General features: G+C 26.7%; 1 protein-coding gene across 2 annotated transcripts in view; it reads right to left on the bottom strand.

Moving 5' to 3' along the window:
* LOC126743832 (ras-related and estrogen-regulated growth inhibitor-like protein) overlaps nucleotides 1-26440 on the bottom strand; it is a 59660-nt gene that overhangs the window by 15378 nt on the left and 17842 nt on the right. For both annotated transcript variants that reach the window (XM_050451064.1, XM_050451063.1), the window contains exons 2-3: nucleotides 21446-21524; nucleotides 14031-14087 (exon numbers count right to left, since the gene is read on the bottom strand). In XM_050451064.1, the coding sequence (XP_050307021.1) occupies nucleotides 14031-14087; nucleotides 21446-21521 (133 nt within the window). In that variant the 5' untranslated portion in view covers nucleotides 21522-21524. The remainder of the gene's footprint in view (nucleotides 1-14030; nucleotides 14088-21445; nucleotides 21525-26440) is intronic.

Raw genomic sequence — 26440 nt, 5'->3', positions numbered from 1 at the left:
ACAAAAAATTCACTTAATTTTTATATCCGTTTTAAATAATTTTTAGTTGATCGAAAGAAAGTAAAAATCTAAGAAAAAAAATAAAATTAAAAGAAAATGTAAATAAAAAACAAAAGTCCAAATCTAATTCTTAAAAAAAGTTGAATTTAAAAAACAATTTAATTTTATGGCAAAATTTGTGCTCCAAAAAGAAATAGAAAAATCTTAATTAAATTGTATAAGATTTTTTGAATTTTTGGCTTTTTCTTGGATATCCCTTACGGTTTTTCGAATATATTTTTATATTGTATCTTTTATTTATATTTAATATTATACTTATATAATAAGAAAGTTTCCCTCGTGCTCTAAAGGATTATGCTTCACTGCACTGTAAAACCTTAGACAATTTTTTTTTGGTTAAACGAATATAAATTACAATTATTTGCTTCTAAGTTTCCGTTTAAAAGGAATTAATTTATTAAATTTAGGTGTCGTTTATAAGGTCTTTTAAATTTGTATTTTTTTAACCCATTGATTATTTTATTTGAATTTCGCTTTATACTTATCTATGAAAATAATGTGCATCGTGTTCTAAAAGATTATGCTTTACTTGAGGCTCTAAATAAAATTAAATAAAGAAAAAATTAAATTAATTTGCTTTAAGGTGTCCCTTTTAAAGGAAATAATTTACAAAAATTAAAAGAGAGAGAGAGAGAGTAAATTGTGAGATATGAAGCGCATTTAAACAAAAATAATAAAAATTGTTTATTTACCACTAATCGTCACTATAAATGTATTAGGAGGGTATATCTCTATATTGTTCTTTCTTAACAAATTTTTGAAAAAAATGGAGAAAAGCGATATATATCAAATAAAAATAAATAATAATAATAGAAAACTAAAAATTTTCAAGCACCAAAATATTTTTTCATTAAAGTGGTTATAATATTAATTTTTGGTGGATATTTACATTTATATTAATTTGTCATTTCTTTGTCAAATTAAATACTTATTATTGATTTAAAAAAAAATAATAGAATTATTAGAACACGTAAATTGTTAATTAAATTTAATGTGTTTTTAGGTCTCTGATTTAAAATTTTATATTTAAATATTAACAAGAAGCATTGAGCTTTATAAAATTAAACACATTTTCCTAAATAAATAATTTAGACTTCTGCGATAAAAACAGTAAAAATAATTTAATTTATTAAGAAATCGATTATACTGTTGTATAATATTTTGGTAATAAATAATTACTTAAAGTAAAAATATACATAAAAAAGAACCCTGTTTTCAGCCTTTGACAAACTAGGGATAAAACGCTAATTTATATTGATTACATTAATTAAGTACAGACTTAGATACAAATAGGGTAAATATTAAAATTCAAAAAACAAAGACGTACTGCATATTTATAAAATAAAAAAAATTACAATATTTTTCAGTAGATCGAGAGGAGGAAATAATCAAAGAAAAAAATTGTATGTAATATAAACAGAGACCAAACTGCATCAATAGTACCCAAATATAGAATTTTTTGAATATCTCTATCGGATTTTTTTTTAAATTTTTCAATCCTCATTTTAATTAATATCAAATTGCTCAGCTTTGCCCTAATTAAAAATTTAATTAACCAAGATATTTTAACAAGCTCTAAAGTCATTAACAATAAGACACATTTAAAAACAAATAAACTGTGATTTTTTTATTAAAAACAATATATAAGATTACACCACACTACATTAACCCAGGCTACTAAAACCGGATAATAATAGCACGGGCGCGAATCGAAAACAAACAATGTTGCACTTAAAAGTAACTAATAAATGCATCCATATATCCCGGGTGCGAAATTTATCAGCCGCATTTTGACAAAGAAATATTAATGCTCCAGATTCGGGTATTTTTAGCATTTAAACGAAAACTAACCGGCGCTGACTCGCTAAATAACTGACCCAGTTGCTTTGTACTATCGATTGGGGAATTTTCTCTTAATTTACCTGTATTTACCTGTGTGCTGGATTCTTCTCGATTATTTATTAACAATTCTGGCGCAACCACGTTATTGGGTTGTAAATCTTTACAGAAAGGAATTTGGCAACAATTAGTGTTGCTTCCTTAAAACAGTTTGCGGATTATATTTAGATCGGGATGGTTGTTTTTAAAGAAGCCCACTTCATATTGAGGTCAATAAATTTTTTATTAGTATTTACAATTTCTTCATTAAAATCCCTTTTTGATTTTTTTTTATATTAATTCATTGTTTTAGATTTAATATTATCCTTATATGGCAAGAAAGTGTTCCAAAGAATTATGCCTCAACAAAATCTCTCTGCCTGTAGTCTTTGGTACACTAAAATCTATATTTTCTTTTTTATTGTAGTAGGATCTTTATAGTAGGGTTTGAATAAATGAAATTTTTGTTATTAATAATATAAATAACAAACTTTTTGCTAAAGGAACAAAATATCAATAGGAGAAAATTGCAGTTGTTTTTTTGTGACCCAAAAATCTTTTATGGTTCTTGCTAAATGAGTTGGATCTGATCTTTGATCATTACATACATTTTTTGTGAATAAAAAGTATAATGTTAATAGACAAAAGGTTTTTACATTTTATTGCCCTGATGATGACCTAATATAGGCCGAAACATCGGCAGTATTATAATCAAGAACCTGAGTTTTGTTCGAAAAAATAAAGAAGAAAGAAATATATCGAAAAAATATTAAAAATTGAAAGATTAATTAGAACAGGTAAGAAAGGTTCTTCTTTTAATATATATGATTCAAATGTTTAAATACATGAATATATAACTTTAGACCTTCTTAAATTAAATATTTAATTAAAAAATATGTCGTACAATTAAAAACGTATTTTTTTATTTTTTTTAATTAGAATTACCTAATTGTTTAAAAATATGAAAACTTTCAAGAATTCAGAAATTTAAAATTTCCAATTATTTTAATTATAAAAATTATTTTATTATAAACAAAGCTGAAGTTCGTTAACATTTCTTAAATATTTAGTAAGAGGATAGAATTAAATGGTTGAATAATGTTAAACTTTAACAAAGAAATTATTAAAAATTATTGCTACTTAAATAACTATTAAACTAAAAACAAAAACCTTTAGAATGATAAAGTTATTTAAAAATTATGAAATATAAGAATCTGATGTACCCAATATATAAAAAATACTCTAAGCATTTTATTAATATTGTTTTTTTTTAATCAAATATTTAGATAAAAAGATAATTAAATCGGAAAAAAATTATAAAAATTCAAGAAACTGATTAACTCATTGTACTAAAAAATAATTCCAATTAATTTTTTTTCGTTTTTTTTTAATTAAAAAAAATATTTTAATTAAAACTAATTAAATTTTAAAATAAGAATATGGGTATGCAATAAAGTTTTACGCTGATTTTTAATTAAAAATAAAATGGTTTAGTAAAAGAAAGATTTTCAAGAGATTTTTATAAAAAAAATTACAAAAATTATTAGTAAAAAATTAGCTGTTAAACTTAAAGTTTTTTAAATAATATATTTATTTAAGAAATTCATAAAATACATAAAAAAAGTAATTAAATAATTAAATAGAGGAAAATTTTATGAAAATTAAAATAATATAAAAAGCTGATAGACCCGTTGTATAAAAATTTATCGAAATATTTTATTACGTTTAAAAAAAGTTTAATTTTCTTAAAATCATATATTTATATATAAAATTCAATAAATAAAATAAAAATTTATATTAAAAAATTGATTGAAGTGAAAAATTCCAATTAAAAATTTTTTAATTATAAAAATTAATTTATACCAGAATAATTAAATTTTAAAATCTTTAATAGTTTCTCTAAATATCTGAAATTAGACTTAAAATTTTTAATAAGAATTTAAAACAGAACAACACTTATTAAGAACTAAGTAATTTGTGAACAAGAATTATTGCTAAATAATAAACCGATAAATTTATGAAAATTTTTAGAAATGCAATATTTACTTAAAAGATTTTCATTAAATATCGCATCTTAAGAAAAATTTTAATTTTTTTTTAAATATGAAAAAATATATAAAAAAAATAAAATAAAAACATGGATAATTTCACATGAAAAATTAAGTGTTTTCGATAAAAAAAACAAATTTTCTTAAGTTTTGATTTTAATAAACTTTTTATTAATTTTTAGCATACAAAGAATCAGAATATTCCCATTTGAATATCAACATTTTTGTAAACAAAATGCAATATTTTATTAGAAGATTTTGATTAAAAATTGAATTTAATTTTTTTTTTTTTTTAATATGGCAAAATATATAAAAAAGCAAAATTAAAACATGGATAATTTTACGTGAAAAATTAAGTGTTTTTGATAAAAAAAAAACAAATTTTCTTAAGTTATTATTTTATTAAACTTTTTAATAATTTTTAGTATAATAAGGATCAGAATATCCCCATTTGGAAAATATCTCATCAATAAAAAATAAGAGACACTTTAAGTCACATTTTTGTCTTAAGATTTCTCATAAGTACCCCAGGACTAGCATTTTCAGGATATAGGTCTTCCTTTATCATTTCTCTCTGTTAGGAAATTTAACTTCAAAGAGTCTATAAAAACAATTTATGCGAACCAAATGATATATGTAATTTCGAACATCCTATCGTCACTCTACATTTAATTCATTTATTATAGCCCAATGTTTTCAATTTACTGCAAGCAATACATTTAAGATTTCATAATCCCCTCCCCGAAAAGCAATAATATAAATCCCGAAAACATGACAAGCCAATTTGTAAAAGGCCGCCACAAATTCCAATAATCGTGGGAAAATAGTTTCCTTGTCCGTTCAAAAATAAATCGGTGAAATATTAGGTTTTATAACAAAATTATAACGTTATAAATAAAATAATTTGGCGATTAATACCGCAAACAAAATGCGGCGCCCGCGGTTTCGCAATCGCGCAACGAAATTAAATTTTAATTGAACAGAAGAGTTTTGAAACTTTCCGTTGGAACCTTGAGGTCTCGCATATTTTGCATCCAGCACTATACCGATGACTCTTGGATATTATTTAAATCGCTAATGTGACAAATTTCCTGGATTTTTTACGAGAAATTAAATGCCGGTAAGTTAACGAGGCGCGTATAATTCTCGTTAAAAGTTAAATAATGAGGTGCGGTCGCCGTTCGGGTTTTTTCTCGAAAAATACCTTCAGAATTTTTCGAAAATTTTAATGGTTTGTTTTGTTATATGAATCATTTCGATAATATTTTCCCTGTCAGCTTAACATTCGTTTTGTTGGTTATAAGAAAATACTATCGGGATGCCAAGTTTGTGAACTATAATCATGAAATTATGGTGGGCCATAGTACTTTTAAAGAAACTGGTTATAAGATCTGTTATCTGTTATCTAATTATATAATTATCTAAGTTCATTTACAGATAATAAGATATTTTTTATTAGAGGTTATTAGATAAGGAGGTACTGGTAAGCAATTTCAAAAAATGGTTTAAAACTTAGAAAAATTGCTTATCTACCCCTTTTCAATAATAGTAATGGCTTCACTATAAAATAATAAAATTAGCGTATTATTTACTTTTCCCAGAAAAAAATTAAGTTGTGTTCTCAAAGGCTCAAAACAGGGGTTTTATCTAATTTTCTTACTTTATTTAATTATTACCAAGTTTTTATTACCAAAATATTTTAAAATTGCTTGCAGTACGCTATTCTTGTTTGAAAATTATTATTTAACCTATTTCTGCCTTAAGTACTTAATGAAAAATAGCTACTTAATATTTTTGATAATTTTTTTGGTAAAAATAATCTCCAAATGACTGACTAAAATATATGAATTTATTAAATTAGGGGGATAATTTTTTGCTTCTTCTTTTATTAAATTATTAATAAGAATTGTTTAATTGTATTTTAAGAGGAATTTTAATTTTAATTATACTTTTTAATTTAATATATATAGATTTTCTCGAAATGCAAATGAGAAAGTAGATTTTGGATTAAAATTTTAAAAATTGTATAGTTTTTAAATTAACACTGTTTCAATCAGAATTTTTTAATAAAACGAAAAGAAAATATTGAATTTTTGAACATTAATAAATCGAATTTAAAGCTTAGAAAACCAAAAAAAAAATTATTTAGTTTTATTTTTTATGACATTTTTAATTATTTTGCAGTATCTTATGTATTGTATAAAATATGTATGTAATTGCGTCAAAAAATAATTAAAAGTCTTTAAAATAAACATAAAAAAACATTTTAAGTATCCCTAGTAGCAATATTTATTTATGGAATATTTACATATTTTCTATAATACTGTTTTCATATGTACTAAATATTATATACATATTTAATTATTGTCAAACTATAAATGCAAGTACTTTAACATTATATAATTTTATATTTAATCTTCAATTTTTTAGACACATTTTTTTAAAGTTGTTTGATACAATGCTTAAGTTGGCATAAGCACTTTATTCTATAATATCAGGTTAAATAATTTCTTGCTATTCACTTTTCAAAAAGTTGTTCTATACTTATTTACTCGCAACTTGTTATGTAACGAACATTATATTTACAGGGCGTTTTCGAATAAAATACACATTTTTTAAAAATATACATTTTTAAATTTTAGGTGATGTAAATATTTATTATATATTCAGTTTAAATATTTACTTAATCTTGAAAAAAATGGAGCGATATATATTTGTCGAATATTCGATTTTTATCTAATATTTTGTTGCTACTAGAGATTATATTTACATATATAAATCTCAAAGTGCTCAAAGGGATATTCTGGAAATATATACTTAGATAGTCCAGGAATATGCTGGAATTGACAAAATTGAGCGAAATGACTTAAGTATTCTAAAAAACTTTCTGTCCTCAAAATGAGAAATATGAAAAAAACTAATAATTTGCTTACAAGAAGAAAAAAATAACTTTATTACTTTTGAATAAATTAAAATCAGTAAAATTTACTATTTCCTCCAAATAAACTCCGAAGGGTCAAAAGCTGTTTTATTTAGCACGTATCGAAAAACCAATAAAAATATATATTTTCTAAATATCAAAAAATAAAATACGTTCCAATTTTTTTAAAGTTCAAAAACCGACCATATTCCATGACATTGTTAAAATAGTACAGGCACATACATACAAACAAATTTAGCCTTCGCATTGACGTATCAACTAGCGTCATCTGCGATTTATTTTTAAGTTTTTACTGAATGGTATGAGAAAAAAGTGTGTTTTCATTGAAGAAACGCGCGATAGTGTTTACAACTTGCCCGAGACACTATATTTGGATAATCCAAGAATCCAACTTAGTCATTTTCATTAATTCATGAATTGTACCCACCGGAAGTGTTAAAAATAATATTTGGCAAAAATCTAGTTATTGATGGTGACGATTTTCCTCGGGAGAAAAAAATTTTCGGCGCAAATTTAAAAACAGATGTCTACTGATAAACACATTGAAGATTTGTAAAATAATAAACTTTCGGCGTGATTTATATGTAAATATTAGGGCGTGAACATGTTATTTAATAATATCGACATAATAGTCATTTAAGTTATGCATCAAGTTAAGGAAAATAAAAATGTAGGAATTCCTATACTTCCTAAAATACATTAAATGCCTTGAAACAATTATTTTTAAAACAACTACTAAAATAATACCAAAGATTTTGTATTAACCTTTAGGATCCAATCTAGTTGCAAAGGCAATTAGGTTAAATATCTGTAATCCAATCAACCCAAAAACGTCTTGATTCACTTGAGGTTTAATGAAAAACTTAGCCTTAGCCTAAATTTCGAGTCTATCGATCTTTTATCTGGCCAAGAAAATTGGCACAGGCTTAAAAAAATCGTAAAATAGTTCAACTGTATTATACAGGATAAAGTTTTCAAACACAGAAATATTTGAACATTTCTCAGTATTCTGCTGACTCAATCACTCAAACAATTAAAATATTTACAAATTCCATTATTAGCATTGATTAAACAGACATTGTTTTCAGACGATATTGTGCACTTTGAAAATGGAAAAGTGATGCATACCGCGTGCAAAAAATTGGCAACGGTCTCACGAGTCGACGTTGCCCGGATAAAATGTCATTTTTTTCGCAGATTTCGTTTAGTTTTAGCACGAAATTAACCCGTCAAGTTTTAGCGGAAATGCACAATCGTTTCAACAGAATCAATATTTAGATAATAGGCAAGGACGCATTTAAATGTGAACGATTTACCTTAAAAGATGCGTGGGTTTGTTTATGGTTAACACCTTAGAACAACATAACAGTGTGCATTTATGTAAGGTGTTTAAAAAATAATAATTTTGAGATATTTTATATTTAAACATAAAATTTACATAGGGTAAAATATGAAAAAAATATCGAATGAATTTGAGTGAATTTCCATTTTTTGTCAAATTGAATTTTTTCTAAATGACGTCATATTGAGTGTTTTACTGTAGGTACTAGAGCACGCTTTCTTCAATACATTTACACTTAAATTTAAACACCCAATCAATTTTTTTAAACATTGTTAATGTAATAATATAAATTTAACAATTAATTTCATTTTTAATAAGCCCTCCTGTATAATATCTTGCACTAATAGATAGTCGCAATTTAATAAAAGGATTGACGCTCTCTAGGACTTTTTATATCCTGCATACTCTAAAAATTTCATTCTTACTTTAAGGATGCATAACTTAAATGGACACGATTGTTATTATAATTTTATACATAATATTTCAGTTTTAGTACATTGATTCCAGAAAAAAAACTTGGATCATTTGAATAGGCATTCTCGAAATTCTGCCTATACATTCCCAGAACAACTATCAGTGACATATTTCACTAGAGTTTACAGTATATATTAGAATAATGTATAATGAATACCTTAATTTATAATAAATAATTTTAACGATGCTCACACTCTAGTCATATATTTTTAATATTTTTTTTTCGAATTAATTGTTGGCTACATTATTTTATTTAAACATTGATTGAAGGCATCCAAAATATCCAATGATCTGTTAGGATTTTATCGTAAATTTCTAAATAAAAAAAGAACATAATTGTAATAAATTTTGAAGCAAAAATCTGCAAGAGTATGTATTAAAAAACGTACTTACGATACATCTTCTTAAAATATTTTTTTTACTATAATTTCAAGTAAAATATGAATGTAATCTTAGAAACCATTATTCTGAGGGTTGTTTTGAAAATATATAGGCAGAACATTCCAAGAATGTCTATTAAAATAATTCAGTTTTTTCCTGGAATTTCTGGACTAAAATTGATATAACATGTGTAAAATTAAAATGACAATCGTGTCCACTTAAGTTATGCATCGAAAGTAACAACAATTTTTTTTGAATAAACTGGGTGAATATAAATAAAAAGTTGAAGAGCGTCGGATTTATTATTTAATTGCGTATATTTACTATTGCAATATATTTTACAGTAAGTTATAAGTTTCAGTAAAATAGAAATGTGAATGAAATGTATTTATTTAATAAGTCTTTTGGCTACAGATAAAATCCAAAAATAGTATCCTGATATAACAATAGTAATTTAAACTTATTAGAAATTAACCAATAAGCAATAACAATTTTTAAGTAATATCTTACTAAATACTTAATTAAATTTAATTTAAATTTAAGTAATTGCTGGTAACAGTATCACAAAACAATTATCTATGACATATTACTAGTCATAATTAATTTTTAATTTGTAACAAATTTGTCCCAAAGAAATCCAGGCTAAGATTATTACAATGCAAATTAACAGCTTTTACCATTCTTAATAAAGGGGAGTTCTGGTGATAATTTGTTGTACAGTACAAAAGTCTACGTGCAAGTACATTAAACATAATTTTAAAGATAATATTTGGAGCAATTGAGAAGTTGTTAATATTCTTAAATAATGCTAAAATGTCTGACATAGTACGTCTTTTTTTCAAGTTCTAAAATATTAAAATAAAATCTAATGTGTAGTCGTGGCCAGTAGAAAACGAGTTTTATAACATGAAAACCTTTAAAATTGATTTTGGATTTTCTCAATTCTCTGGTATCCAGGATTCCGTATTACTGATGCAAATTGTAGCTTACTTAACAGATAGAAATAATAAAGTGTTATGATTCATGATTCATGTCAAGTGTCATTACCTTGAGGGTTATTATGGAAATATTTAAGCAGAACATTCGGAGAATATTTATTTAAATGATTTAGGTTTTTTCCTGAAATTCCTGGGCTACAACTAATATATTCGTAAAATAAGAATCGTGTCCATTTAAGTTATGCATTCTAAAAGTAAGAACAAAATTTTTAGAATCAACGGGATAAATTCAAAAAAAAAATCTAGGAGCATCGATTTTATTATTGAATTATCCATATCTATTACTACAAAATATTATACAACGTGGCTTATTAGTACTTGGTGGTAAAATAACACAATTTATAGCTATAAAAGAGCTGGAAGTCTGATTTTGGATTATTACCTATTTTTGACGCATCCTATTAACAAAAACTCACTAGGATTGCCGTGTCTTATACTAATTCGCCGTATGAATTTTTTATGCAATCCAAATCTGGGTGCAATCAAAATTATAAGTGGACTCCATAGTCATTTTATTTTTCTATGTATTATATAACTAACTGAAATCTTCAATTTCTCCAACTGCCTGTAAGAAATATATATTTTTTCCATATAGTTAAAATTAAAATTTTATTTCTCATTATACTTAATTTTCTATACTTGATTTTTTCCTTCACTAACTAAAATATATTAAAAAAATATAAAAAATAATTAATATTTCCATCCAGGGAGTTAAAAGTGAAATTTAAGTTTAATTTTGGGTTTTTATAATCTTGAGTTTCTATTTATTATAAAAATGTTGTAAGAAAATAGTAAGAAATATTACATTTCTCCTTCTAGGCAGCAGAAAAGGATATGTAGAACTTTTTTAAAATCGATTTTCTGGTCAACTAACTGAAATTCTTAATTTCTTCGACTGTCTGTAAAAAATATATAACTTAAATATTTAATAATGAAATTTTTGATTACTACATCACGTAAAGATAACATAGTAGGAAAAGATACGTAATTAGGGTAGCGTTTTTAAGAAAATAACCTGCCTGTTTTATATTTAATTTTTTACTTAATTTATTTGACTATAAACTGTAAGGTGTCACTTTTAGCCCTGAAGAGGACCTAAATAAAGGTCCAAACGTCGGCATTTCTTCTGAAATAAAAAATCAGATTTATTTAAAGTCCTAAACCTGCGACACTTTCTCTCCATTTCACACTAAGAACGTTAAACTTTATTAATGGCATAACAAACTTATTTTGAATTTCTTCTTTAACTATTTATAAGATTTTTATTAATTACAGGCAACTAAAAAGGATATTTAAAAAAAAAATATCAAGAAAATACTGAAAAATTGCTGTGCCCTAATTTCCATTTGAGTATACATACAGTGAATAATATTGAATCTTAAACATGCATAACTTAAATGGACATTTTAGTTTAATATTTGATAATTAGTTTTAAGTTATTCTGGAGCATTTTGGAGATTCTAAGCACATAATGGCACAATCAATCAGCAAAACCAATTAAAGAAATTTGTTTACTTATTAACAAACCTATGTACATACTAAATAATCTAGTACTTCTACGATCGGTTATATAATTTAGCAGGTTTCAAACGTAAGCGAAGAGCTTTTATGTGCTTGATGCACCTTTCGTTATGACTTTTCTGGCCTGGTAAACTTGATTAGATTTACATCGAAAAACGAAAGACAATTACTTTAAAATTTCTTCTTTAACTTCCTGTAAGAAATATTTCATTATTTTTTATCTTAATTTTAGAATATTTTTGAGGTATATGGAAAAAACGTAAATCTGTGATATCACCGATATTGTAGGAAGATATTGCTAGAATATTTGTATTAACTCTTAACAGTACATTTAATAGGAGAATTAAACCGTTATAAATTTTTTTAAAACTTTTTTTTTTAGTTTTAGGGGTATATATTTTTATTATTTTTCTAATTGATAATTATTAATTTCACATAAAAAAATCCCTATTTTTATATAAATTATCGTGTAGAATTGACGTATTAACAAACTTGGCAAGCTTTATAGACACTACTATTTTCCATTTTTTTCAAAACATCTCAAAAGCCAGAAAATTTTGAAATTTACAATTTTTCTTAAACATTTGTTATTTTTAAAATGGAAACATGAAATTAATTGAACTGTATTAATGTAATTTAAAAAAAAGTTTTCAAGTATATTAAGTATCATTAAAAAAAAACCTGTAAGAAAATTTACCTTCCCATTGTGGATAAATAATAAATAAATAAACAAGGGGATTACCCTATATTATCACGCCATAATAGTATGCACAAAAAACTACCCAATTAATAAACACCACTTCAGATTCACATTTTATCTATTTCAAAAACACCTAAAAAATATTTACCATTATTGGCACGCGTTATCCTATTTACAAAGGAATCATACGAATCTTTATAACCTGATAATACTTGTTGATTCCAGTGAAACTGATTATCTTAACCCACAAAAAAGAACCTAATTAACGCCAAAAACCCTCATTACCGTAATGATTTTTTTTGCAAATCATTTCAGTTGAACATAATGAATAATAAACGTGCCGCAAACTCACCATTAGTCATTTAGAACATTTTGAAAATATGACGGCCTTGGCATCAAAAGTTATTATTTTCTAAATGTTGCTAAAAAAGAAAAACAGGCACGGGTATCGGTTTTTATTGTTTTTCGCTGCATTTTAACATGGCAAATTAATTTCGTCTAATAATAAAATATTATTTAAGGATCGGCGATTATTTTCGGAATATTAGAAAAATGTTGGGGTCGAGATTATTGCGAAAGACATCGTGAATGACATTGAGGCGAATTAGGGAGCTGTTTAAATTTATGATGGCGCCAGTCAAAGATTTTTCATTTTGAAGGATATTGCATAATATTTAAAAAAAAAAATTATATAACAAAGTTATCAATAGATTCAGCGAGAGGTAAATTATTATAGACTTTAAAGAGAGAGTATGTTAGATTTCTTCAAGGTGTCAATCAGTAATTGAAAAAGTATTTAAAAAAATACTAAAAAACTGATCTTCGATTGATTATGCATACACTGGAGTGATATTGAATATGAATTTAATTTAAGGCATGCATAACTTAAATGGACACGATTATTTTAATGTTGTATTTAATACTATTTTAATTTGAAGCTATTCTGGGACATTTTTGGGATTGTTACCTTATGAAGGGCGAAAGGCCACAAACAATCAGCAAAACAAGTTAAAAATCTGCTTAGAAAATAAAATTGTTTAAATAAAAACGCAGAAGTGGTTTGTTGTGAAAACGTTTTCAGTTAAATAGATTTGTTTAAAATAATCTTTAATGACCAAATATAGTCCTAAAACCATTTTAATTCATCATTCTTTATAACTCAAAATAGAGTTCTGCTGTTATGACTTCCTGGCTTATAAACGCTTGCCCACACAAGACACTTATACAATAAATTTACTCTCAGGAAAACTATTGCAGCAAACAAATTTTGCAACTTTCCCAACACATTTTCAAACTCTTTACGATCGGGTTATATAATTTAATGAGTTTGAAACGGCGTGAAGTGGAGGAGAGCTTTGATGTGCTCGTTGCACACTTCGTTATGATTTTCCGACGAAAACATCACATTCTCGATCCGAAAATTTTCTTTTCGTTCTCTCGGGTCGATTTATTAGTTTAGGCCCAGCCGAATGTGTCGTAATACGTAATAAGTTATGTCAACTTTGATTTTCCACGCGTTATGTCACGGATCATTCGCCGCACGACCTTCGCGTTCTAAATGAAAAACACCGGCGCACTTTTTTTGTTTTCGAAGGTCCACGTCGGTGTTAATTAATTTATATAAAATTGCGAAATGATGTAAGAACTTTTCAATGTTTGTATGTTTAAAGTTTAAATAAATATTTACCCGTGTTGCTTCTGTACTCTCCAATATATCTTCTGGTGAGGTAACGGACCGTCAGTGCTGCAAAAGAAAACGGTGATTAAGTAAACGTTATTTTATCATTTGATTGAGAAACAGCGTGAATTGTGAGGTATTTAAGAGTAGTTAGCCTAGTTTTTCAGGAATAAGCGTAAAAAGCAGTAAGCATAAAATGTAAGCGCCCGAAAGTCGATTTTACACCAGGTTATGTAGTAAATATATCTTTTAATATGAATAAAATATTTAATTTTCATTTTTTTTTTGCAATATTCTTTTAAATTTTTGTTACAACTATTTATTATTTATTAAATTCGTTCTCTCTTATAAAATTTATTTCCTTCTTGACTTGAACTAAGCTGGTTTAAATGTTCAGAAAAAAATTATTTATTCCATGCAGTTAAACTCTAGAAGAGTTCAACTCTCTGGATTAGAAATATCACTTTAATTGGTACATTTTGTGCTAAAAAGTGCCATTTTCAAGATTTTTTTTAATGCGAAACGTTTATAAAAGTACTCGAGTCGTATGTACCATTTTAAATGAAATGATAGTTTCTATTTAAATATGAAATTAAAAATCAGGTACGTACTTGTGAAATTATCAAAAAGCCTATTTTGTACAAAAAAAATGACCTCTGTAATTAAAAAGATTAAAATAAATTAAATTAAAATTAAAATATTATTTTGCTTTCATTTGCACCTTCTAGGTGTCAATGTTCTTGTATATCGTAAATAAATAACAATTTGGCATCCGTGTCAAGGCAACTTTATTGATCCCAAAAATGCTCAAATTTATTCAAATTTAATCTTTAGAAAAAAATTAATTGAATTTTGGCATGACAATAAAAAAGTACTCAAGGATGATTTGTTCAAAGTTTTTCCTTAAAGCTTTCAACTAAATACCATATCCATATCAACCGGTTGTCATGTAGCTTCGAGTAAGGCTTTTAATTAGACCCAGTTTATTAAATTTTGCATTCGTGATATTAATTAACAAAACATGTTTCATTCAGCAACTACAACAAACAATTTTACCTTGGGTTGTTTTAAGAACAACTTGGGTCAAATAACTGGTAAAATTACATTAAGGAGCTTAATTTATGAAGCCTTTGGTAGTAGCAGACCATTCCATTTAACCCTTTAATACATAGAGAACATTTTGTTATTGAACAACTACTACATGGCTCTGGAATAAGTAAGATTTGTGATATTGGCTGTATCATAAAGCACGCCTTTTGAAAATCATCATAGACATCCCATTGAGGAAAAATCTGATGTAGAAGTGGCAGGATTGCATAATGGTAGAGGTTGAATAGAATTTGAAATAGAGTTATCTGAATGTTTCTTTGATATCAAGAGGTTCTTCAGTCGCTTAAATAAATGAGGTAGATTATGGTAATGAGTTAGTCATGATGCTCAAATTACGAGACAGTTTTACCAATAATTTTTTATAGATTAAAACTCAGTTTTTATCTTCTTATCTTATTTTTCTCCCGAAGATGCTAACATCGTTAGCGAAACACGTGTCGAGAGCAAAAATAAAGAGTTTTGGTTAGTAGTAAAACTGTCTCGTAATTTATGGTAATGAGGTTTTCTTAGCATTTCTTCCTAAAGCGACCAATTCCAATGTTCAATTATAAAGAAATACTTGTCTAATACTTTCCATTATGTGTCAACCGCTCTGTACAATCCTGCATACTGAAAACTAGAATATGTTAGGTTCATTTCCCCAGGTCTCCTGGACTAACACACTCTATCCAAAATGTTCAACCCATCCAGACACCGTCTCTTTTATGTCTCTATTTATTTCCAACTCATAAACCATGTAATATTCAGAATCCAGACCGTTTTCCAGTGTCCAATTAATATCAGCCTTCTCCCCTCGAGACAACAGACCGTCTTAATTATGCACGAGTTGTGTAAATAAAAATCGTCGTTTTTTCGAAATTTATTCTGGCATAAATTTTTAAAACTCGAGGTTGTTCGCAGCGACCTCAGCCCCAAAACGGAGAGTTTGAAAAATTGGAACGCGTGTCTCACACGAACACCACAACGGCCCAGAAAAAGATTTTCAAACGTGATTCGCGTATTATAGACACCGACCGGCGGTCTGATGGATAAATCCTGGATTAGTCGGACGACGCTATGGAAACCTACATACCAATTAGCTATTTTTGGTCACTGTGCATTTGTTTCATTTACTTTGACGAAAAATTGGGGATTTTGGAACAAAGAATCATTTTGGGTCATTTTATATTTATCTTATGTCACAAATCGGCAGTTTATAAGATCTAGAGTTTCAATAGATTTTAGTACGTCATCTGAATTATTTTATAAGTTTTCTTTATCTCTAGCTCATTTTATTTCCCTGTAGAAATATTTAAATAAAATAATTAACAAGTTGATGCTGATGATGTGAAGACTGAATTAAATGAATGAGTACTAAAACAACCAAAGAAACATAATGAGAAAATGAACATTTCAAGGAGAAATGTTATAAAGATTCCAATATGATGACATGGATGAACTCTTAAATTAAAGTGCAGATAATATTTATGTAAGGAAAATTTACATTGAAAGAGATCGGAGTTATCAGAAAAGCAAGAATTGTAAAGTGTTTAGTGACCAATTGTCCTTAAATTCTTGATAGAACTTAAAAAAGGAAAAAAGTAAGAAACTTTGGTAGCAAAAGGGAAATGAGGAGAACTATTAGATATGACTACAAAAGTAATAATGAGCAAGAGAAGAAGAAAATGTTAAAGAAATAAGCGATTAATGTGAATATGAAGTAAAATTTATTGTAAATGAAATCACTAAGAATAAAGAAGAAAAAGGGAAACAAGAAGTGAAATAATGCAGAAAACGATAAAAAGGTAATTCTTTTAAATGTGACAGTCTCTTTTATCAATATATGCTAATAAAAAGTAAGAAGAATGATAGTAGAGGAATAATGAAAGAGATTATAATAGCAGCTATGTACTAGTAATTTTTGTTTTAATAATTATTGACTAAAAAGAAAAAAATAGTAAACGCCTTAATACAGTGAATTTAAAAAAAAGAATATAAGATATTTTTAAGAAGGACCCTGTGTTGATCTGAAGAATAAGTATAGACAAATTCAAAACCCCAACTGCCTGGAATAGACAAATTCTTATTATGTTTTCAGGAAGTTGAAAGAAAAATACAAAAGAAAAATGTTTTCTATTTTACTCCTTAATTGTTCATCTAACCATCGTAAACTATACATTTACGGATTGTAAAATAACCATATTATACAGGAAAAATAAAATTAAAAAAATAATAATATAACAATCTAATATATTCTTGGGTTAAAATTAAACAGCAGCTATAATTGGAATAAATTAGTCCAGGAGCTTTACAAAAAAAATCTAACATACCCTAATAATTAAAGACTAATATAGGGTAACTTTCTGGAAAAGAAATATTACTTTAATTAACTTGCAAGAGTGACTGTGTACACGTTGATAAATAATAACAATAATAAAATGCGAGAAAATGTAAGAATTTCTACACGTTATACAAATCGCTTCTCGCATTTTATTATTGTCATATTACTTTATTTATTCCAGGCAATTGAGAATAAAGACTGAAAACATTTTTCTTTTTAATTTTGCTTCAACTTCTTGAAAACAGAGTTAGAATTTGCCTATTCCAGGCAGTTGAGGACTAAAACAGGGTAACTTTCTAAAAAAAAATATTACTTTATTTATGCCAAGCAATTGAGGAATAAGACTTTTTTCTTTTGGATTTTGGTTCAACTTCTTGAAAACAGAGTTAAAATTTGTCTATTCGAGGCAGTTGAGGACTAAAAGGGGGTAAATTTCTAGAAAAGAAATATTACTTTATTTATGCCAGGCAATTGAGGAATAAGACTTTTTTCTTTTGGATTTTGGTTCAACTTCTTGAAAACAGAGTTAAAATTTGTCTATTCGAGGCAGTTGAGGACTAAAAGGGGGTAAATTTATAGAAAAGAAATATTACTTTATTTATGCCAGGCAATTGAGTAATAAGGCTGAAAATTTTTTTCTTTTAGATTTTGCTTCAACTTCTTCAAAAAAAAATTTGAATTTGTCTATTCCAGGCAGTTGCGGACTAAAAGGGGGTAAATTTCTAGAAAAGAAATATTACTTTATTTATTCTAGGCAATTGAGGAATAAAACTGAAAATATTTTTCTTTTGGATTTTGGTTCAACTTCTTACAGAGTTAGAATTTGTCTATTCCAGGCAGTTGAGGACTAAAAGGAGGTAAATTTCCAGAAAATAAATATTACTTAATTTATTCCAGGCAATTGAGGAATAAAACTGAAAAACATTTTCTTTTAGATTTTGCTTTAACTTCTTGAAAACAGAATTAGAATTTGTTTATTCCAGGCAGTTGAGGACTAAAACAGGGTAACTTTCTAAAAAAGAAATATTACTTTATTTATTCCAGGCAATTGAGGAATAAAACTGAAAACATTTTTTCTTTTGAATTTTGCTTCAACTTCTTGAAAACAGAATTAGAATTTTTCTATTCCAGGCAGTTAAGGACTAAAAGAGGGTAAATTTCTAGAAAAGAAATATTACTGTATTTATGCCAGGCAATTGAGGAATAAGACTTAAAACATTTATCTTTTGAGTTTTGCTACAACTTCTTAAAAACAGAATTAGAATTTGTCTATTCCAGGCAGTTAAGGACTAAAAGGAAGTAAATTTCCAGAAAAGAAATATTACTGTATTTATTTCAAGTAATTGAGGAATAAAACTGAAAACATTTTTCTTTTAGATTTTGCTTCAACTTCTTGAAAATAGAATTAGAATTTGTCTATTCCAGGCAGTTAAGGACTAAAAGGGGGTAAATTTCTAGAAAAGAAATATTACTTTATTTATTCCAGGCAATTGAGGAATAAAACTGAAAACATTTTTCTTCTAGACTTTGGTTCAACTTCTTGAAAACAAAATTAGAATTTGTCTATTCCAGGCAGTTGAGGACTAAAAGGAGGTAAATTTCTAGAAAAAAAATATTATTGTATTTATTCCAAGTAATTGAGGAATAAAACTGAAAACATTTTTCTTTTAGATTTTGCTTCAACTTCTTGAAAATAGAATTAGAATTTGTCTATTCCAGGCAGTTAAGGACTAAAAGGGGGTAAATTTCTAGAAAAGAAATATTACTGTATTTATTCCAAGTAATTGAGGAATAAAACTAAAAACATTTTTCTTTTAGATTTTGCTTCAACTTCTTGAAAACAGAATTCGAATTTGTCTATTCCAGGCAGTTGAGGACTAAAAGGAGGTAAATTTCCAGAAAAGAAATATTACTGTATTTATTCCAGGCAATTGAGGAATAAGGCTGAAAACATTTTTCTTTTGGATTTTGGTTCAACTTCTTACATAGTTAGAATTTGTCTATTCCAGGCAGTTAAGGACTAAAAGGGAGTAAATTTCTAGAAAAGAAATATTACTTTATTTATGCCAGGCAATTGAGTAATAAGGCTGAAAATTTTTTTTTTGAATTTTGCTACAACTTCTTGAAAACAGAATTAGAATTTGTCTATTCCAGGCAGTTGAGGACTAAAAGGGGGTAAATTTCTAGAAAAGAAATATTACTGTATTTATTCCAAGCAATTGAGGAATAAAACTGAAAACATTTTTCTTTTAGTTTTTGCTTCAACTTCTTGAAAACAGAATTAGAATTTATCTGTTCCAGGCAGTTAAGGACTAAAAGGGGGTGAATTTCTAGAAAAGAAATATTACTTTATTTATTCCAGGCAATTGAGGAATAAAACTGAAAAACATTTTCTTTTAGATTTTGCTTTAACTTCTTGAAAAAAGAATTAGAATTTGTCTATTCCAGGCAGTTGAGGACTAAAACAGGGTAACTTTCTAGAAAATAAATATTACTTTATTTATTCCAGGCAATTGAGGAATAAAACTGAAAACATTTTTCTTTTAGTTTTTGCTTCAACCTCTTGAAAACAGAATTAGAATTTGTCTATTCCAGGTAGTTGAGGACTAAAACAGGGTAACTTTCTAGAAAAGAAATATTACTTTATTTATTCCAGGCAATTGAGGATAAAGACTGAAAACATTTTTCTTTTGGATTTTGGTTTAACTTCTTGAAAACAGAATTCGAATTTGTCTATTCCAGCCAGTTGAGGACTAAAAGGAGGTAAATTTCCAGAAAAGAAATATTACTTTGTTTATTCTAGGCTATTGAGGAATAAGACTGGAATATTTTTTTCTTTTAGATTTTGCTTCAACTTCTTAAAACAGAATTAGAATTTGTTTATTCCAGACAGTTGAAAACTAAAACTGGGTAACTTCCTGGAAAAGAAAGAAAAACTTTATTTATAGGAGAAATAAAATTAAATCTTAGCTTTGAATATAAAGAAAGTTTCATAATGATCGATCCACATATAGATATAGTCCAAGAGCTTTTGATAGTTTTTTAACATAACCTAGTATTTAAAATGTACAAATATTTTGATTAAGTCAGACTTACAACGACAATTCCGAACCAGTCCAGGAGATTTATAAAAAAATTATAAAATTCATTACATCTTCAATTGCAATATACAGTCCAAGGGCTCTACAAAAAAAAATATACATAACCAATTTTTGTTTCATAATTGAATATGTAAAGCTTAATTATAGACCTTTAAAATAAAAATTCTTTTTCCATTAATTGGTATAATAAGAGTACTGACTTTTTTATTAAATAATTTTAAAAAATCATATTAAATAGTTTAATAAAAAATTAAAATTATTTATAACCCTTCATTTAATTTCTTGGAAAAAAATTGGAATAATGGATGGATGGGCTTTCTTAATAACGCCCTCTAGTCAGTGCTACGTAAAGTCAAAAATTAGTTCGTTGGAAGTTTTACCAAACCTTTCTTCCCTAAACCAGACCGACTTTTCGATTATATTTCAAGCCTGACTTATCGACACTTTTAGCAGTAAAGTTTCCCCACAACTTCCTGCCAGTAATTAGGGATTTCAAAAAAAGGTATCAGCAGTTTTCTTCTACAACTCTTGGGCTTAAAAATACTATCCTTATACTCTTTTTGCACGTTCATACCTAATCAAAGTCAATTGAACGTTCAACTTTACTCATAAAATTTCATTGAAAAAAAATTTTAATGTGCACTTTAACCCAGATCAACCATAAAAAATAACAAATTTGACAGATTATTTGGGTCACGAGCACTTTTTTATGTTTTATTTACGTAAAAGACAATAAACTTCGGTATTAAAATAACACTACTCGAGAAAAAAAAACATGCATAGCGCATTGTTTTTAAAGCTTAGAAAAACACACTTTTAAAGGCCATCTTTTGATGTTTTTTATTCTACAAAATTTATGAAGGAAATATTCGTGTGAGGACCAGCTCGCTTACCTGACTTGCCCACATTAGACTTTCCTATTACGGCTATCCGGACTTTCGGAGCGTTGTTCTTCTCTTCCGTTTTCATTTTCTGCAATAAAAAATAATTTTAGTTACTACCCTTTTAATGCGATTACTTAATAATAAATGAGTACAGCAATATAAGAAACTTTATTGCGGAAATGTTTCTTATAAAACCGCTTTTTGATCATACCGTTCGAGGGGGACTTTATTATAATTTATTATAATGGCAATACGGAAGAAGTGTCACTAAATTCACATTTTTTCCAGAAATATATATTTATTGCTTGCACGTGGAATTTTTTTATAACATCCCGTTATATGACGCGGGTTTTTATATTGAAGATGTTAGATTTCTGAAGCGGCTGTAAGAATCTTTTTTCGAGAACTTATTGCTTTTAAAGTTCACTTTATTAGGATCTAAAGATTCGGCTCGAAGGACCAAGTAATAGATACTGTGTTTTATATTGCGAATATAACATAACTGATAAATTTAACTTTAAGGTCCTAACAATAGGAAAAACTTGATGAATATTTAATATATAAAACTTCATTAATACTAGACGAAGATGACATGAACTAAAGTAGAATTAAATTTAATGGTGTAATTTAATATGATCTGATAAATCAATAATTTAAAAGAGTAACAATAAGGCATCCATTTAAGTTATGCATAATAATGCAAATATTTCTTGTCAGTCTTGACTTCGACAGACATTATATTGAAATAATTTTAATAGTTGAGTACTATAGCCATTTAAGTTATGCATAACAATTTATATATTTCTTAATTTCTTGTCATGAGTTTTATTATTAAGCCAAATATTCTGGACAGTAAGTCATATTACTCAGTTTTAAAATTAAACCTAAAAGAAGTAGCAGATGAAAAAAAAATCCAATGAATATGGGTATTTAAAAATTAAAATCCTGACTCGATGTTTAATATATTTTTTAATAATATTACAAAAACATGACATAAAGAAGAGCTCGTTTCAGTTCAAAATGACTTGGATCCAAGCCTAGTTACAAACATCAAATTTATATTTCCATGTGCTACATCTCAGATAAATCCCCAGCGGTAATCCCGCATCCGGAACCCGGAAATTCAAATCTCGTTGCTTGCATCCCAATTTATATTATTATCATTATTATTATTATTATTATTAAATGAATTACCGTGAACTTTTCGAAAACAAAAAAAATTACGAGGAAACGTTCCACAGATGCTTTTTGTCAGAGGTGAGTTATTGAACTTTCACTTATTTATTTTCGGATTTCCATTAACATTTTTTTTTTAATTTAAATTATTCGGTTTCCTATTTTTACTGATTTAAAATAAATTGAACACGAAAAGAAAATTTATGTCTGGTTCATGTTTGTCTAAGCTCGATATTATATTAACTTTTGACAAAACGCGTGATATAGGAGGCGCCTTTTCAACGGGATCCAGTTCATAATTTAGGAACGGCATGGGATTATTTTTAAAAAATGTCCTGTCATCTTTTTCGGTTGACATCAATTTATTTGAATTCTTTTTGTATTATCGTACAGGATAGAATTAGAAAAAAATAACTTTTAAATTGCTTGAGAGTGTCATTTTTTAATAGAACTCTACAAAAACCTCTATAAAAAATCGTTAATGTATTTCTCAAAAATAATAATCATAAAACAATTTAAAGAGTGAAAAGTCAATATTTTTCATCGAAATCCTATTGGGCATACCCATAAACAAAACAAAGATAAGAACATGAAGTCACGGTCCCATCATATCCATATAATTTTTTTTAAAAGCTACACGTGTTTCGCTTTTATCGGAGCACCATCAGGCCTAAAAAATACATTAAGATATTTTTCACAAAAAGAACGCTTATAAAACTCATTACCTAGACCTACACAGATCACATTACAACTAACAACAAAAGAAAAGCTAGGTTAAGTTAACAATTCTCACCATAGATAAAAATATATGCTTAAAAAAATAAAAAGTAAAAAGCTTTAGTTATTTCCATTCTTTCTAAGTCCAGTTTCTTGCCTTTTGAGCACTCATGCAAAATATCCGCTCCCTGAGTTAAAGAAAAACCATGTGCGGAGGCCAATAAATGATTCGCAAACGCCGATTTAGTTTCGATCATGTCAGTATCCCTATACCTGTCCACCAAACTTGTATGTTCCTTTATTCTGGTGGAAATTATTCTCCCCGATTGCCCTATGTAAATGGCATTACAGTCATTACATCTTAATGAATATACCCCTGATTTTGAAAAGAAATCTGCCTTATCTATTGTACTAACTAGCTGACTTTTTAAACTGTTTGTAGTTTTAAAAGCAATTGTAAGATTTGTAGACTTACCAAAAAATGACATTGATCTAAAAAGATGACTATTTTCATTATTAAGATGGATTAAGTTGTAAGTAAGTTTGTATTTATTATAGAATTTAGAATAAAGGCGATTAATTATATCAAGTGGAAAACCATTATTAAAAGCAATATGCTTAATTATATTTAGTTCGTCAAGGAAAGCTTCTCTAGAAAGGGGGATGTTGAAAAGTCGATAGAAAAGGGAATTAAATAAGGCAAATTTGTAGGAATAAGGGGAGTATTGGATGACATTGTCCGTAGTGGTGGGTTTGCGGTACATTTCAAATTCAAGTTTGTTGGTATTTTTTGAAATAAGAACATCAAGAAAAGGTAACTTTCCATCTCTTTCTTCTTCAATGGTAAACGAGATATTTGCGTGAAGAGAGTTTATAGAAATGAGGAAAACCGCCAATTCCAGATCATTTCCATTCAATACCACAAAAATATCATCCACATATTTCCTATATACAGTGCGAAAAGCACCAAACTTCCCATTGACAATCCTTTTCTCCAAATGGTGCATAAAAATCTCACTGAGAAGAGGACCCATTGCTAGTCCAGTAACTTGTCTAAAAAACCTGTTATTGAAAACGAAAAATTCTGATCAAGTACTAGCTTGAGGAGTGTTAAAAGATCATCAGTAAAGCTTTTAATGTTCACTGCATTAATTAGAAATTAATTAAATTTTTTTTTAATTTAAATTTGAAAAACTTTTTTTTATCACATTAACATTGCATACATATTAAATGACTGAATTTTCCTTTTTTTTACATCCAGTGAATCGAACCGATTTTATCCTAATAGTAGATCCATTATATTAATCTATGGCGAACGTTGACGAATATATAATATATATAACAAGTCATTAAAATTGGATTAACTCTTTGGTCCCTCTCTGGAAAACTCAGTAAAATCTCTGGATTATTTCAAGTAAAAAATTTGTATTAAGATTTTTATTAAAGTTTGATTAACCAGAAACCTCTAACATGTTTTTAGCATCTTCATAGCATGAACTGAAATTTAATGGCATAATTTTATATAATTCAATGCTATCTCCAATTAAATAACAATAAGGGTATTATGTCCATTTAAGTTATGCATAATAATTAAAATAGCTTTTGTCAATCGTGATTTAGGCAGAAATTATTTTGAAATTATTTACTTTCTATAAAATAAGAAAATAAAAAATGGTTAGGGTACCATATTTATTTAAGTTATGCCACATAGCTTGATGTTTTATGATGTGGAATAGTAAAAGCGTGATGAAAGAATAATTTCCTTAAATATGAGCGCTCATCTCAGTTAATTATTTTGTTAAATTTTACATATAATATTTTCATTCAGATAAGGAGTAACATAATTTATATACTGTATATTAAAAAAAACGCATACAAAGGTACGATTAAAGAGTCGCCATAAACAAGTTCTCTATATTCTAGCAGTGACAGTGCAAAGAAGTTGCAATGCATTTATAAATGTAGCTAGCATGAACAAATAATAAGAATAATTTGAAAAATTAACTGTTCCATTAATATTTATTTTGAAATTTATAATGCAGTTTTGCATTGAAAATTACAGCTTTTAGCAAATGAAACAATTTTCTGTAAGTTGAAGTGAATTTTATTATGTAATCATATGTATGTGCGTCTTTTAAAGGAAGTATGAATTTGTGAATCGTCAGCAAATTGTTGTAGCTTGTATGCACAGGTATGAATTAGTCGAGGCTTACGTATTCACGGAAAACTGAAAAATTAGATTTTTGGGTTTTGCAAAACTCCTTTTTTTTCTAAAAAAGTGAAATAGGTATTAATTGTGATATTTGATCAGGCTTTGAAATAATAGTTTTGGTTTTTTAATTTTTTTTTGCTGTTTACATATTACTCCATGTTTATTATTTTTATGCCATTCAGTTTCTTAATTTACTTTGCATTGAAATTAGCTTAACAATTAAATTTCGTCTAATAATTACACTTTTAACTAATTTTTTTCTTTAGAGTAACCCTGTTCCAACGTCTGTACCTTTTACACTCTGTACATAAAATTTAAAAAAAAATAGGAAGCGTAATTTTTTTTATCGATTGAATAATATATTAAATTTTTGTTTTTTTTTTTTTAATTTTCTGAAATTACTGTTTAATTTTTTTTAATTTAAAAATTAGTATTTGTCTATTTGATTTCTTAATTTTTTCTCTAAAACTCCATTTGGTGTGATTTCTTTTTTAGCCTTTAGTCTATAAATATTTAATATTTTTATGCCTTTTATATTTTAGTTTATTGTATTTTATAGAAATATAATAATAATATCTGTGATATGATCACTTTTAATGATTTATTATTTTACTATGTGCTTTTGATTATCTTACTGTTAGATTTGTGCATATTTAAATATTTGCTTAAAATCTTAATTTTTTTATAAATTTTAAATCAATTATTTTGATATATGTGTATATTTTTAATTAGGCCTATATCATAAAACTACATTTTGATAGTGTTCTTTTTACTACCCAGCGTAAAACCCAAGAACTTGCAATGCATTAACTGAAAAAAACTTACAAAAAACTCAATAATTTTTTTTTAATTTAAATTTGTGGTAAAAATTATTAAAGTTATCTAAAATTGGTGAGCTC

Source organism: Anthonomus grandis, chromosome 13 (assembly GCF_022605725.1).
Source record: "Anthonomus grandis grandis chromosome 13, icAntGran1.3, whole genome shotgun sequence".
NCBI lineage: Eukaryota > Metazoa > Arthropoda > Insecta > Coleoptera > Curculionidae > Anthonomus > Anthonomus grandis.
The sequence above is the reverse complement of the archived record's forward strand: the minus strand, read 5'-3'. Positions and strand labels throughout refer to the sequence as shown.